At 39.1% G+C, this 16,866-nt stretch overlaps 1 protein-coding gene across 1 annotated transcript in view; it reads right to left on the bottom strand.

Annotated features, from left to right (window-relative positions):
- LOC131152970 (aspartic proteinase 36) overlaps window positions 1-16,866 on the bottom strand; it is a 48,306-nt gene that overhangs the window by 18,135 nt on the left and 13,305 nt on the right. Inside the window, exons 5-8 of the mRNA XM_058104958.1 lie at window positions 11,810-11,972; window positions 11,648-11,721; window positions 1,060-1,150; window positions 17-92 (exon numbers count right to left, since the gene is read on the bottom strand). Coding sequence (XP_057960941.1) covers window positions 17-92; window positions 1,060-1,150; window positions 11,648-11,721; window positions 11,810-11,972 — 404 coding nt within the window. The remainder of the gene's footprint in view (window positions 1-16; window positions 93-1,059; window positions 1,151-11,647; window positions 11,722-11,809; window positions 11,973-16,866) is intronic.

Genomic DNA, 16,866 nt, shown 5'->3' with positions numbered 1-16,866 from the left:
GTCTTTTGATAGATACCTCCTAAAAGAATAATGTCTTTTCCATCCTTAGATTGCATCCCACCATTCTGCCAACCAATACACCATGCATCTTCCTGTTCAAATGTCATGGGGACAACAAAAAAAAAAAATGAACATTAAAAGCAAAGGAAGCAGAAAATGACAAGGTAAACATAAAAAACCGACCAACTAGACCCTCATAATAGATCGTCGCAATGTGCTTATGATGGTGAATATATTTGGTCAAGAAGTATGGAATGGGATTGGTTTGATTTGTGGAAATAATGTTGTATATAAAGCAAGTAAAGCTCAATATAAAGAGTATGGGGAACGTAAATCTTCTTTTGACTGTATTATGAAGAATATATATATGTGTGCGTGTGTGTGTATTTATGCATATATGTATGTGTGTGTGTGTGTGTAAATGGTGAATATATCTAGCATTTTTAACGAATGCTCTTTCTCTAGCTTATTAGTTGTACTTAAACGATGATTTCACAAAATTATTTCTTTCCTAGTCCTTAGAAGAGGTGAATTGAGAATTGAAGTTGCTGGACATTGGCCCAGCATCAGAGAGATTATTCACAGATGAAAATGACCAAGATTTAGTAAATAACGAATAGGCATGGGTCCATCTAAATTTTCTAATATGACAATTTATTTTTAGGCCTAATTACAAACCTATTTGATTTGCTTATCCTGATATGTATATCAATAATTAAACAAGAATCAAAGACATTTATGAAACCTGCAAATCTAAAAATTAAAGAAGAATAATGAACCACGGGAAGTAATGAAAATTTAAAGACAGCCTCTTCATTTCTTGAAACCTTTACAAACAACCAAGAAAATAACATTATCCAATTTTCCTAGAAATTTTTCCCTGGTCCTCATATCACATGCATGAATTTAATGTTTTTGGGTAAATTTCAAGCACACAACAAAGATAACATGCAGTTTTAATTTGGAAGTGGTCCAGCATGATGACGGATAAAAAACAAGAAAGAAAAACATGGAACAAATTAAGAGTTCCATTGACACAACGGAACACAGTTCACTTACACGAATTTGGAACAGATATTCACGAGGATAAACCATCAAAGAAAGTGAATCTTCAAAGCGAAAGGTGACAACTGGAAATCCATCATCGACACTGCAAGAGTAACCAAAAAAAATAATCGTATACTCCATGGAATCATGATTGCATCAAATAACACACCATTACAAGCAGAAACAAGGTGTTTGTGTTCAATATATGTAAAATCTTCACCAATATAGCATGAAGGAGCTAAGTACCTGTTGGGAATGGCTTTCGTTTAAACGAGCCATGGAGCACACACATAGGCTCTCATTTAGACTAGCTACAGGCACAAGGCCCTTTATTTTTTAATCTTTTAAAAAAAAATTATAAAGAAAACAGCCAAGAGTTAAATAATATTTTAATTTTAATTTTACATTTATTATAGGGTTTTTAAAAAATTATAAGGGCATTTTGGGATAGTTAGGGGTAGTTAAAGGGGTGTTTTGGATAATTATGAATAGTTATAGAGATAAATTTGACATAACCATAAGGGTGTTTTAGGATAGTTAAAGGTAGTTATAGGGGTACTTTGGGATAATTATGGGTAGTTATAGGGATAAATTTGACATTTTTGAGGGAAAAAAAAAAAAAAAACACCAAGGGGGAATCCCACTTTATAGTATTAGAAAAATGATATTATAATGCAAACTCAGTTTAAGTTACTTTTGACAGCTTTAGTTGACAAGCCACGTTCTTATAGTTAAAACTTAAAAATTGGTTTGGAGCCTACAAATATTATGGGAAGAAGTTGACTATTGTAGCTTCTTCCAAAGCTTGTTTTTAGATCAATTGCCATCTCCCTATCAAATTGGTGCATCTTAATATTATTGGTACTATTAAAACAATTTTATTTTGCTTCTGGTTATTTTGGTGATTTAGCATATGTTATTGCTATGTTAGTAAGCATGAGTTAGTGAGGGTATTGTGGTCATTGTAATGCTTTTGTTATATATTATAAATAGAGAGTGAGACCTATCACTGTGATGAGGTCTTCCAATTCACCAAATACTTCTACATGGTATTAGAGCTAGATTCAACCTAAACCCTAAATGCATATCCACCACCAAACCAAACCCTAAACCTCACAATCCTATGCAAACCTGCTGCTGTAGAAGGATCATCCGCACCACCAAAGACCAGAAGCATGTCCAAAAGTTTCAGGAAAACATTATAATCACCAGAAAAATCCTGGATGCTGCTGTCCTTTCAAAAACTCAAGGAACCCTTCGTATTTGGAAAAAGCAACCACATAACTACCCACACAACCTGCCAATCTACAAGCCAGTAAAATTTCACAGCCAGAGAGTGTCCCACATGCCACCACGGTCTGGCTGGAGGCTGGCAGCTCTGACTCCACTCTCCGGCGCATGAGAGTTCTTTGAGTAATATTTCTGCTCCAATTTCTTCCAGAATGTCTTAAATACCTCCACACATCATATATCAAGCTATTGGTCATGTATTTTGGTCAAAGATTCAACCTTATTCAATTCTTCACTCGTAGCACTTTTTGTTAATGGTTGTTTGGTATCATTAGGGCTGTGCGTTGGTTTCTTAGGGCTGTGTGTTAGCTTCTTGGTGCTGTGGCAGTTGCTGGTTTATTTTTAAATCATTTGTGGTGATCACCTTGTTCATGGTTGTTCTGGTAGTTCCTAACCTTGTTATCATTGGTCAAAGTTTGTGTTGGGATGGAGTCCATGAATCCCAAGAGTATGTTTCCTTTGCCATTGCTGCAAATAAGAACCAAGAGAAGTTGGATGGAAAGAATTATGAGCAATGATCTAAGGCTGTTAAGATCCATTGGACAGGCCTAGGTAAATTTGAACACTTGTTTCAATATGGGCCTAGCAACGTCAAAAGGAAAGTAGTGTGGATTCAAGAAGCTGCATTGATTATCTCCCTATTGTGGAACTCAATGAACCCCAGATTGCACGGATGTGTCACATCTGGATGTGTGCAAGGGGACTTGGGATTATGTCAAACTCTTACACTCCAGCTATACTTGGAGTATTTCCAGTTACAACAGGGAAATGGGAGTGTTACGAAGTACTTTGCAGAGATGAAGTGCATCCATGAGGAACTTGACATTATGCAACCCAGAACCACTGATGTCCATGAGTAGTGATCGCAATTACAACCCATACCCATCAACCTACTGATGGAGGACCACCTGTACCCCCTAGGCTGCCCATTCGGCACACGTATTTTAGCCGTAGGTTTAGGAAATAAGTGAATGGAGAACCTCTTTGTAAGTTCTTTTGGAACTTCTTTTAGTATTTGTAATTATGTGTTTAGTTGGGTCCTATTTGTAAATATGTGTTAGTTGTATAAGTGGTATAAGTGCTGGACATGTAAGTTATTGTACAGTTATTATTTTGAATCAGATTGCAGTTTCCCTCTCTGCTGGACATGTAAGTTATTGTACAGTTATTGTTTTGAATCAGATTGCAGTTTCCCTCTCTGTTTCTCTCTCTCCCACAGGTTCTGCTGTTCTTCTTCCTCCTCTCTTCTCCTTCTTTCTTCTATTCTCTCTTCTGATTCTGTCTCTCACCTCTGTTTTGTAACTTCTGTTCTGTTGTTCTGTTCTGTTCTTCTTCTATCTATCTATCTATCTATATCTTCTAACATCTGTCCTACATCAAATTGGTATCAGAGCAAACCACGATCACCACACAGCCATTCAAAGTCTGAATTCCCAGCAATTCAACACTGCCAGAACTTCCCATAAAATACCAGTTGTGTCCCTAAAACTCAAGCACCCTTTTCCACCAACCAAGCCACGACACCTCCCTTACCACTACAATTAGACACCCCCAAACCCCTTCCCCTACAATATCATCCCCAATAGACAAGGGAGTGGCCCCCACGCACCACCTGAAACTACCCCATACGGCAGCCCTTCTAAATCCCCCATTTCCTGCAATTTTTTTCCTCCACAGAGACCATCACCAGAATCCTTACCTCTTGATCTACCCCCAGCCAGAACCCAATCACCGGAGGTCCCTCGCCGGCGGCTCATACACTCCACGTGCTGGCCATGCGCATGGGGAAGTTGCTGGAGTTCCCCTGTTTTCCCCAGAATCGCGAGATACCGCTTCCTGCCCTGAGAATTTGACCTGTTTCCTGAGATTATGAAGCTTTCGGAGGAGAAATTGAGGTGTCAAGTTTGGTTTGCATTCCTAAGATCACATACAGCCTAATATTGGGCTGCCTAAGCAAATTTCAAACTTTTGAAGCATCATCAGCATTCAGATCGAGTTCCAACTACTGTTTGACGGCTGTTTTCCTGAGAATCAGAGAGTAGGGACTTGAGATATTGCTGGTATAACATTGGAATTCGATGGCAAACTCGAGCTGTGCTCCAATTCCTCAGCAGGGTGAAAAAACTCTTCCTTTTCTTGACTATTGATTGCATGACTAGGGAAAATTCATAGTTGCATATTTCCAAGTTTCTTATTACCCTTAAAAAAATAAATAAATAAATAAATCTGCACTTTGTTCTGTACATTCCCCTAGCTAACTCATCATTGCATCCTTGTTCATATCCATACATAGTCAATCCCATGTTTCAATGTTATGTGCGACCATATCCACTCATATACATTATGTTCTATAGCTTTATGTTTGTGCATTGTAGTAATTTTAGGATTCAAATTATTCATAGTCAAGTTTAGTCATCCTCAACATAATTGTAGCATATTACATTAACCACAGTCACCAACAAAATCATTGACCCCAGTTCCAACGAACTTGCACCAACTAACACCTAGTTCTTGTTTGGCCGATAAACACTCTTCAGGAGTCTGTGAACCAAACGTTTGAGCACCTCACACAGCAGTTTGACCAAGTCTTGAATATATTAGGTAAACACTCTGTTGTGGAAGACATAAAGCCATCTGTTAGGCACCCTAACGACTCCCCATATTCAGTAGGGGCAGCCCAAAGTATCCCTCCTAGCCCCAGGGTTCCACTAGTACCTAACAACATGAGTCAGGCTCCAAAACATACCGGTAGGCCAGTTCAGCCCCTCCAGCCTAAGGTTAATCTAGAGTCTAGGTTCAAGGAAGGTAACCTTGAGGAGTTTAATGATGTTGGAACCCTAGGCAAGCTCCACATTCCCCTCGGCAAGGTTGGGAAGACTATGGAGATCTGACAAAAAAAGTCAAGGGGGATGTGCATGCTTATGATGGGAAACTCGACCCAAACTCCTTTTTAGACTGGGTATTGGAGACAGAGGATTTCTTTAATTGTTACTGTATATGGGGTGAGTATAAAATTTAGTTTGCCAATATGAAACTTGTAGGACCGAAAAAGAAGTATTAGCAAACCGTACAACAAACCCTAGAATAGTTAGGTGAACCTCATATTACCCAGCGGGAAATGATGAGACAAAGATTGAAAGAAAAGTACATCCCTCCTTTTAAGAGCTAGTTGTTCAACGAGATCTTGAACCATAAACAAACCACTACTGTAGCTAGCTACATTGATCAATTTGAGGAACGGATGCTTAGGAGTGATATTGTTGAGGTCACACATCACACTGTAGCTAGGTTTGTGAATGGTCTTAAGGAGGACGTTAGGCAAGAGGTTGAGTTGTTCTCTCCAGAGTCCTTAGAGGCAGCCTATCAAAAAGCACTTGTCATCAAAAGTACCTCAAGAGCTCTAGTAGGTCTTCATCTCAGGTGATTGAGTCAAGTCAGTCCAAATCCTTTCCTCACCCTAGACTTACCTTCCCTCAATCTATCCCTAGAGAGAGTTCTGAGAAGCAAATAGAGTCACATCATGTTGTTCGCTCTAGTGGACCCAATATTCCTCAAGGTAGTAGCTCATCTGTGCAGTGTCATTGTTAGAGGTCATATTGCTGCCCATTGTCCCCAACGAGCTTTAGCTTTAGAGTGTGAGACTAACGACTTGCCCAATTGTGAGGATCAGGTTGTAGATGTTGTTGAGTACTCGAGAGATGATGGTGCTTGTAGATGATTTTGAGGAGGATGACCACCATGTTAGTGTGGTTAGGTGTGTCTTATCCACTACCACGAATAGTGAGAAGTGGAAACAGACATTCGTGAGAAGTGGAAACAGACCCCTATTTTCCACACTTTCATTCGTTGTCGAGAGAGGGCATGTAAGCTTGTTATCGAAGGGGGTAATAGCATGAATGTGATCTCCAAGGCTGCTCTAAGAGGATTTAACCTCAAAGGAGAGCCACACCCTCAACCTTTTAAGGTGAATTAGGTAAACAAGACAAATCTACCCGATACCAAGAGGTGTCTTGCACCCATCCAGATGGGAGATTATAAGGATAGGGTCTATTGTGAACCTATGGATGTGGCCCATGTCCTATTAGGGCAACTGTGGTTAATTGATCATGATGTCACTAATCATGATGGGGAAAACACTTATGTGTTTAGGCACAAAGATAAGAACATACATCTTGGCCCCTACTAAGGCCACCCCCAAAGATCCTAAGTTAAGGAACAAGATTGTCCGTCAAGCCCCAGTTCAAAGAAATATTCACCTGCTTGATCGTAGGAATAGGAGGTTCCTTCTAAGGATCAAGAGTCTTTTTGTGAGTGCCTACCTGAGGTAGGAGAGTTGCTAGCTGAAATTTTATATGTTGTACCTAGTGACTTACCTAGTGAGCTACCACCTACGCGAGACATCCAACATGCCATTAGACCTCATTCCAGGTTCATAGCTACCTAACTTGCCACATTATAGGATGAACTGTAAAGAGCGTGCTAAATTGAATACGCAAGTAGTACTCCTTGACAAGGGCTTTGTGAGACATAGCCTTAGTCCATGTGCTGTACCAACTCTCCTAACTCCAAAAAAAGATGCATCTTGGAGGATGTGTGTGGATAGTAGAGCCATCAACAAAATCACCATCAAGTATAGGTTCCCTATCCTTAGACTTAAGGATATGCTTGACGTGCTAGCTGCCTCTAGTTGGTACTCCAAGATTGACATGCGTTGTGGGTATCACCAAATTAGAATTAAACCAGGAGATGAGTGGAAAACAAACTTTAAGACCCACGATGGTTTATTCGGGTGGTTGGTCATGCCATTAGACTTTTTAATGTGCCTAGCACTTTTATGAGGGTTATGACACATATTCTACAACCATTCATAGTAAAGTTCCTAGTGGTCTACTTTGATGATACACTAGTCTACAGTAAATCTAGGGAGGAGCACTTGATACATCTTTATGACATCTTTACCACCTTGAGGGAAGCAAAGTTGTTTGCTAACCTCAAGAAGTGTAGCTTCCTACAGTCCAATGTGCTCTTTCTTGGTTTTGTAATTTCTGCGCAAGGAATAGCCACTGATCCAAAAAAGGTTAGAGCCATTAGAGAGTGGCCTGAGCCTCAAACTATTACTGAGGTTTATAGTTTTCATGGCCTCACTACTTTCTATAGGCGATTCATAAGGCATTTTGGCACCATCATGGCTCCTATCTTGGAGTGTTTGAAGAAAGGGGAGTTTCATTGGACCCCATCAACTGCTAGAGCTTTTATAGAGGTCAAACAGAAGATGATCGAAGCACCTGTACTTAGGCAATCAGACTTTAGTAAAGTTTTTTAGGTGGCTTGTGATGCCTCTGGGATAGGTATAGGTAGGGTCATGAGTCAGAAGGGAGATCCTATAGCATTTTTCAATGAAAAACTCTCACATGCCAAATAGATATATAGCACATATGATAAAGAGTTTTATGTTGTAGTGAGATCCCTCCAACATTGGAGATACTACTTGTTACCCCAAGAGTTTATACTCTTCTTTGACCACCTTGCTTTGCGATACCTAAGCTCGCAAAAGAAGTTGAGCGGAAAGCATGTTGGTTGGGTAGAGTTCCTCAAAATGAGTACACTTTTGTTCTTAAAAATCATTCCGGTGTTGAGAATAAAGTGGCTGATGGCGTTGGTAGGGCAGCAATTATTCTCCATATCTTGAGAGCTGAGGTCATAGGGTTTGATCGTCTAAAGGACAAGTACTCCACTAGCCCTGATTCCGGGATTATATTTCAGGAAGTGAGTGAAGGCCACCATAGGGATTTTGTAGATTTCATCATCCAAGAGAGATACCTATTCAAAGGTACTAGGTTAAGCATTCCCCACACTTCCTTTAGAGATCTTTTAGTTTGGGAATTGCATGTCGTGGGTTAACTAGTCACCTAGGGAGGGATAAAGCCATTGCCTTGGGTCAGAATAGGTTTTATTGGCCATAGGGATGTTGCTAGGATAGTGTCTCAGTGCCGCACCTATCAATTAGCCAAAGCTAAGAGACACACTACTGACCTTTATACCCCTTTGCCATTGCCACACATGCCTTGGAGAGACCTAAGTATGGATTTTGTTCTTGGACTCCTCAAAACAGCCCGAGGACATTATTCCATTTTTTTCGTTGTTGACAGATTCTCCAAGATGGCACATTTCATTCCATGTAATAGACTTCCGATGCATCTCATGTAGCTAAATTGTTCTTTAGAGAGGTTGTCAAATTGCATGGGTTTCCAACCTCCATAGTGTCTGATAGGGATATCAAGTTCTCCATCTACTTTTGGAAGACACTAGAAAATGTGTGGAACTCATTTGCTGTTTTCTTCTGCTTGCCACCCCCAAATTGATGGGCAGGCTGAGGTTGTCAATCGTAGTCTTGGTGACCTACTTAGGCGTGTTGTGGGAGAAAAACAGGGCAATTGAACTTGGTGCTGCATATTGTTGAGTTTTCTTATAATAATTCTGTGAATAGATCCACGGGTAAAAGTCCTTTTTGAGTGTGTATTCAGTTACAAACCCCGTGCACCCATTGATCTTGCTCCTTTGCCACAAAATGCCCGTATTTCTGAGCCTGCAGAGTCTTTTGTTCATCACATTCATGAGCTGCATGGTGAGATTAGGCGAAAACTTGCTATGAGTAATATGGATTATAAGCTTGCTGCAGATATACATCATAAAGCTAGAGAGTTTAATGCAGGTGATAGTGTCATGGTTCGTATAAAACCTGAACGCTACCCTAGAAATTCATTTAAAAAGCTCCATGCTTGTGCCATTGGCCCTTTCCTCATCCTCAAAAAACTTAGACCTAATGCATATTTACTTGACTTACCTACGCATATGACCATTAGTCCAATTGTTAATATAGAAGATTTGACACCTTACCGCGGAACTTTTGAGCCTCTTGATTTGCCATTTGATGCCCATGCAGGTTCAGCAGCTCCTCAGCCTCCCTCTATTTCTTGACCACAGGTATCAGTGAAGTCCAATTTGGACGACCAGTTTCTGATGTCTCCTCATGGTGGGTTTCATTGCTACTTGGTTCAGTGGAGAGGTCGACCTGAGTCAGATGCTACATGGCTTGCTAAGATGATGTTTGTGGCAGTGCTCCTGATTTTCTGGAGCCATATTAGCAGCCCCACTCTGCAGAGAAGAGTTCCTTTCAACTGGGGAAGAATGATGAAGGACCACCTGTACCCGCTAGGCCACCCATTCGGCACACGTATTTTAGGAGTAGGTTTTAAAAAGATGTGTATGGAGGACCTCTTCATATTTTTTTAGGAACTTCTTTTAGTATTTGTAGTTACGTGTTTAGTTGGGTTCTATTTGTAAATATGTGTTAGTTGTATTAGTGGTATAAGTGCTGGATATGTAAGTTATTGTACAGCTATTGTTTTGAATCAGGTTGCAGTTTCCCTCTCTGTTTCTCTCTCCCCCCCCCCCCCCCCCAAGGTTCTTCTGTTCTTCTTCCTCTTCATCTTCCTCCTCCTCTCTTCTCCTTCTTCCTTCTCTTCTCTCTCCTGATTCTGTCTCTCACCTATGTTCTGTTCTGTTCTTCCCCTTATCTGTTCTTCTCTTTCCATCAATATATATATTCTAACATCTGTCCTACATCACCTAGACACCTAGCCATCCCCGTCATAAGTAAATGGGTTAGGGTACGCCGATGTAATTATATAGGTCATAAAGGGGTGACCCATTTAGACCCAAAAATTAAATGGGTTAGATGGATGTACCTGCTTAACCCATCGACCCATTTAAATTTTTAACTTTGTCAATTATAATATTAATTAATCTCTTTAATGTATCACATTTAAATCTATACAATGAATAAGTAACTAAAATTATAATTTAAATCTTCATAGAATAATGTAATTATGTATTGGTCAATTTGAATATTTATATAGGCACATAATTCGATTAGGTTTATCACCTCACTTGCTAGTCTTCATAACGCACCAATTTTTATCCTTTTGTCCTTTTCTTGGGAATCTTCATTTGTTTAGGGATCTTAATATAGAGAAATAGATGGTAGGATTTGGAATTTGGTCACTCCTAGAGTCTATTCTTTTTTCAAATTTTCTTTTCTCACACTATTCACTCACCTACTTCTTTCCCTTATAAAGGAATCACATTTGGAAAGCTAAAGGTGAGGATTTTTTTTTTGGTTGATTAGTAAGAAAGTTAACACCAACAATCTCCTATAAGTAAAATGGCCAAGTAAGGTGTTATCTCCAGTTATTTGCCTCGATGTGCTGTAGCAGTATTGAATCATATTTTCATCTTTTCTTGCATTATTCTGCGGCTTGGAGTGCATGGAATAGGCTTTTGAAATGTTTGAAGAACAATATGTTTCCTAATTTTTTAGATTTTTTTTTTCAGAGAAAGGCATGAAGCAGTAAATTAGCTCAAGGAGAAACAAATACAACCAGACAAACCTCACTAAAACAAAACAACAAAAACCAAACTAACAGAACTTCCTAAACTTTCTAATACCAGAGATGAAAATTTGATATATCATTTTTTTGGATAATTGTCTGCTAACATTTAGGGATTTTGAGAGGGAAATGGATGCTAGAATTTTATGGAGTTGAGATCTGTTTGCTGTGATTTGGGCATTAGGTTTCAGAGGAATGGTCAAATCCTCAAGAGTCAACATATGCCTTGTGTCTGCTTTGGGATAAGATAGTTTTCCTTGCCTCCTTGCAGGCTTCGATTTCCAAAGCTTTTAAATGAATACACTTAACTGATATTCAGCATGACTGGAAAGCTTTGTACTAGTTTTTGTATGTTTTCTTTTGCATAATCACACTGTTTTTTCTTCGTCAAATTCTTTTATCAAAAGAAATTAATGAGAAACAAATGCTGCAATATTCTGATCAAGAAGTAGGCAAAGTAAATTATTTTCTAATGCACCTAGATTACCAAAGGAACAACCACTAGCACCCTAAGTCCACAGATTTCACCATTAAAGAATATACCAAGGAACGATGTTTTAGTTCATCAAGTTTTCAGCTTCCAGTACCAGATGACGTTGTTGCACAACAGCACAAAAAATATTAGGTTACTTACCTAATATTTGGTATGCTGGAAGGGAATGGGTTGGAAACATAATAGAATAAATGTATTGTGAACATGCAAAATATACAGATCAATTCCATTCCATTCTTGCATAACAACAAATCATTAAAAGCCATGGACAACTAATGACATTCTTGATTCTCCTCCATTCTTAGTGAACTAATTACCCGCTGGGACTGGGGAAAGAAAAAGAAAAACAGATAAGTTCGGGCCTTACTTTCCAGTGTACGTAAAGCATGAGAACTGTTGTTCATAGGTATGTAATTTCAAACTGGGCTGCTGTGCCATAATCTTCATTAAAAAAAATAAAAACATAAAAATGTAAATAAGAATACTAAGGAAAAAAATCAAATTAGTGCACTTTTGGAAGCATATGTACCTTAGTAATTAGAGGATCATATACATCACTTGGAAAATACGCCAAGGTTGTACCACTGTCAATTATTGTCCCTTTTTGGTTTCCAAAACCAAATATATCTGTGGGAAGTTCTATAACATGACCACCAACTTCAATAGACTTTAGATTTACATTGTAATGTGCCCTAATAAAGAACAAAATTAAAATTACAACAAAAATTATGAGCCAAGATCTAACCAGACTAAGCAGAACAAAAGCCTCGTATAATAGAAAATGTGCTTTTATGTGTGCATGCATTCATGCAATTGTGTAAAGTGAAAGAGAAGAACAAAATGCCAAAACTCAACTCTGGGCACAGAAGAATAAATGGAGATGGATATGTTATAATGCCAAGTAAAATACAAGCACCCTCAGCAAATAAATATGCTTATGAATTAGACAACCAAAAAATCCAACAACTAGATTCCTAACTGTTAGAAGAAAATATATTATTTTAGTAAATAGGTTGTGAGTTCAAGTACTTTTCGTCCTTAAATCTTTTTTCATTTCTTATTAATATATAAGAGGGCAGACCTAGAGATGTGTGTAAGGCCCCAGGAAAACTGCCAACTGGTTTTTCTTATTCTTCTCTTCATTTTTCATCTCCAACACTAAGTGCTGCATTTTCTTCTTTGATTCTTCAATTTATTTCAGATTTACAACATGGTATCACCGTATCAGAGCAGTTTCTATGAGCCTGATTAATCTGACATAGTTAGAGCCCTTCTTTTCCCCTCCTCTCCCTTTGTAGACCCTTAAAGTAGAGATTCTTTTTCTGGTTTGAAAGCCGTATAGGATTTCTTATCCTTCTCCTCTCAGCTGTAAGCCATACTTGTGGGTATTGTGTGGCTTGCAGTAATTCGCTCAAGTAAAGACAGCACCCTAATGCTTCTTGCAGATTTCTGTTGTTGTTCTGATGTTTCCTCCGACTGCTGGTCCAGTGATGATACTATTCTGATGCTGTAATTTCTGTTGTCATATCTTCCTTTGCTTCTAGCTGCTGGCAGGTTGGTTGGAGCATCTGAACTACTGTTTAAGTGTCTGCGGTGCTCTGTTGTGGTCTACACTGTTCTGTGTCGGCAAAGTGCGTTGTGTGCTCAAAGCCAACTTTGATAGGATGAGTGAGTGACTATTTATGTCTGTTGAAGCTTCAGTTCTGTGGTTGTAGCTTCCTGTTGAAGTAATGGAACTTTTAAGATCTGGAGTGCTGTTCTGTGCCTGTGTGCTGCTTGATTTTGCAGAGTTACTGTGCTATTCATTCTCGATACTGGTGTGTGCTGATTGTAGGTGTATAGGGGGTGGTTTTGATGGCCTCTTCAAAAAGAGCTTCAGCTGATACTGTTAAAAAACAGATCACAGCCATCAATTGGTTCGATCATCCAACTACCTATTGTATTTTCAGACAGTGCATATGTATATTAATGCAAAAGAGAAGTCCAAGTAGTTATTGCATTCTCCTCCATCTCTGGAATCCAAGGATAATGAAGATAGGCTGAAAGAAAATGACCGATTGCTTGTGCGGTTGTGGAATAGCATGGAACCAAGGATTGCAGCAAACTTGATGTTTCATACAACAGCGGTGACTGTATGGGATGAGCTTCATGAAAGCTTCACAAAAGATAAAATTGAACTCGTGTTTTTTACCAATATGAGAAGTTTTTCAAATATGACCAAGAAGGTAGGTTCACTAGTGTTTATAAACTAGTTAGTTCCAACCTTGAGACGACTAAGAGGCAAAGAGCAGCATTTTTGGCTGCCAAGTTTTTGTCTAGATTAACTCTAGAGCTTCAACCCATCCATGATCAAATTCTTGCCAGTGAATCCATACCATCCATCAATGAAGCATATACTAGAATCCCATGTATCATCAAAGATGGCTCTTAGCCTTCTTCTCAAACTTATTCCGTGATAGTTCAGCCGTGGTTAGCACTGCTTCCAACCATGGTAGGGAAAGTGTTGGAGGACGAGAAGAGAGTTCAGAAAGTGGTTGCAGTGGAGGTATTCTTCCAAGACAAGAAATTCTCGTGGAGATTCCCACATTTGCACACATTGTGGTAAGGAAAATTTTTATCATAGTTGGGAACACCATCAAAAACCGACTTGGGCCAATAAATCTCATGCCAAGGGTGATTCCACTATAAAACTTCAAGTGCACATGACCACTCCACATGAGAGTTAAGTACATCATCTACCGTGTCCCATCAAGAGTATAACAATCTTGTCCACATGGTTCAACAGTTCCAAACTCAATCTTCTATATCTAACGCTACTATGACCCATTCAGGAAGAACTGGGCTTCTTGCCTCTTCATCCTTTTCACCCTAGGCTATTTATTCAGGTACCACCTCCCTTTGGACAGGTATCCCTAATTTATTTCAATCTTGAAACCCACTACTTTAGACTCTAAGGTTTTTTAGTTCAGTTACATCAGTTTATGGTTGTGGCAATATTCTTTCGCTTCCTTTTATGCCTCTCTCTCTCTCTCTAAGTTAAATCAACCTACTATCAGCTAGTCAATTAACTAAATCTGATAACTGTTCAGTGACCTTTTTCCTCTTATTTATTCAAGATCAAATGAAGAAGAGGATTGGAGGGTTGAGGGGGGGGGGGGGGCGCACTTGAGAAGGGCAGCTTATACGATTTTGATGGTGGTGGTGGTAGATCCAACTCTTGTCATAATGCTTCCTCAATTTCTATTTGCGGTGTTTCTCTTGATCAGTGGCACACTCATTTGGGTCATCCATCTCTTCAAAAACTAAAACCAGTTTTTCCCATGCTCAAGTCCATTTCTCGTTTTAAGTATTCTACTTGTCAGTTGGGGAGCATGTGAGGGCATATTTTCCATCTATTAACTATAGTAGTAAAATAATTATCTTCTCTTATTCTTTTAGATATTTGGGGTCCATGAAGAGTCAAGAATTTGACTAGTCGTCAATTTTGTATCCCTTGTGGATGACCTTTCTTGTATGACCTATGCTAGTTAGGACAAGTTCTCTCCTTTAAATGTGTCTTTCTCGGGTACCTGAAAACCTAAAAAGGTTATAAATGTTATGATCCCCACACTCACAGTTGTAGGAAATATGTTAGCACAAATGTTACAATTTTTTAGAAAACACCTTATTTCACTAGTGCAATGTCCTCCTTGGATAAATCTATTTTGAGTTCATCAATAACTTATGATCCCATTGTTAACCCTCTCAGAAGTCTTCTCCTCTTCCAAACCCCCGCAGTTATTGACCTAGGAAAAAAATTATGGGTCGATGAACAACAGAAAGTAAGCACATACATCACAACCACCATGCAACAACTTTTTTCCATCACTGTTTCAACTTCTAATTCTGGAGATCCATCCTATTGTGACTTGGATTTTCCCATTGCTCACTAGAAAGGTACTCGAACATGAACTCAGCAGTCCTTAGTTGCTTATCCTATTGCTCATTATGTTTCAGTTCTTCACCTTCCTAGACCTATGCACTCTTTTGCCTCGTCTATTTCCTCTATCTCTAACCCGTCATCACATGTTAAAGCCCTTATTAACCTTAGTGGAAGAATGCAATGGCTGTAGAAATGGATGCCTAGACGATTCATGGGGCATGGTACTTAGTGGATCTTCCTCCTTGTAAGGAGTTGGTTAGGTGTCATTGGGTGTACAGTATATACACGATCAAATATCTTCCTGACGACCCTATTGAATGGCTTAAGGCTCAATTAGTTGCCAAGGAGAAGACCCAAACATATCGTATTGATTATTTTAAGACAACCTCTATTGTTGCTAGACTAAATTCTCTGTGTAATGATCTTTTTAGCAGTTATTTTGGTTGGCCCTTATAAGTTGGATTTGAAGAATGCCTTTTTGTATGGAGATTTGCAAAAGGAGGTATTGAACATTCATGCACAAATTTGCATTACTGTTTCTCTGAACAAGTGATGGGGTTTAGTTCAGTTTTGTAATCATTATGTTAGTATGTGGTTTGAGAAGCAAGGCCTACATTTAGAATTTCGTAGGTGAAGACTACGTATTAGGATTTTTGCTGCACCATCTCTCAAGCCCACTTGAGACCAACCCTTCAAGAACTGAGGGAGGGGGGGGGGGGGGAGAGAGAGAGAGAGAGAGATCCTCTGAGGAGGTTGCCACATGACTCGGGTGATATGTCATTCCAACTGCTAATTGATATGGAGCAACCTCCTAGGTCAGGGGAGGATGATAAAGTACGCAGGTATCATAAGCCCATTCACGGTCCTAAGCAATCTCCTCGAGCCTCGATTTGCAAGTTTAGTGTAGTGGTCTCTACATTAGGCTTTATCCAGTGCTATTTTCCCATCATTTGGTCTTTGTCAGCAAAAAAGGAGATAGGTGTGGTACTTCTAGTAGTTTATGTTGATGATATCATCATTGCTAGCACTGACCTGAGGGGATTGCAGGTATTAACAGTGGCTTCATTCTAAATTTCAAATCAAGGACTACAGTAGTCTGCGTTACTTTATTGGCATTGAGAATGTAACGTGTAGGAAAGCTTTGAGTCTATCTCAGCAAAAAAATTTCTTAGAGTTGCTATATAAGATTGGTTTGTTGGGAGCTAAGTTAATTAATATTCCTATAGAACCCAACATATAGTTGTCTGGGGATGCCAAACCAGACTTTGAAGACAAATATCAATACTAGCTTGGCAAGTTGATCTACTTAATTGTCACTAGACCTGACATGCCTTTTGCAGTGGTGGCAGTGAGTAAGTATAGAAAATCCCAAACAACCTTAGTGGGATGCTATTTGTAGAATTTTGCTCTCCTAGAAAAAGTTTGACATATAAATGTAACAAAAACTGTGAGACAATGGGATACTTTGATGCAAATTGAGCTGCTCTTTTGATGATCGAAGGTCTGTTACTAGACACTGTACATTTATGGGAAGTAATCTTGTAACCTGGTCTAGCAAGATCTAGTGCTAAAACAGAATACCAAGCCATGGCTCATACTTTGAGTCAGCTAATGTGGCTAAAGTCTCTCACATCAGAGATGGAATTTTCTTGGTAATGAAGCCA

This window comes from Malania oleifera, chromosome 4 (genome assembly GCF_029873635.1).
Source record: "Malania oleifera isolate guangnan ecotype guangnan chromosome 4, ASM2987363v1, whole genome shotgun sequence".
Lineage (NCBI taxonomy): Eukaryota > Viridiplantae > Streptophyta > Magnoliopsida > Santalales > Ximeniaceae > Malania > Malania oleifera.
This window is presented reverse-complemented; position numbering and strand designations above follow the sequence as displayed.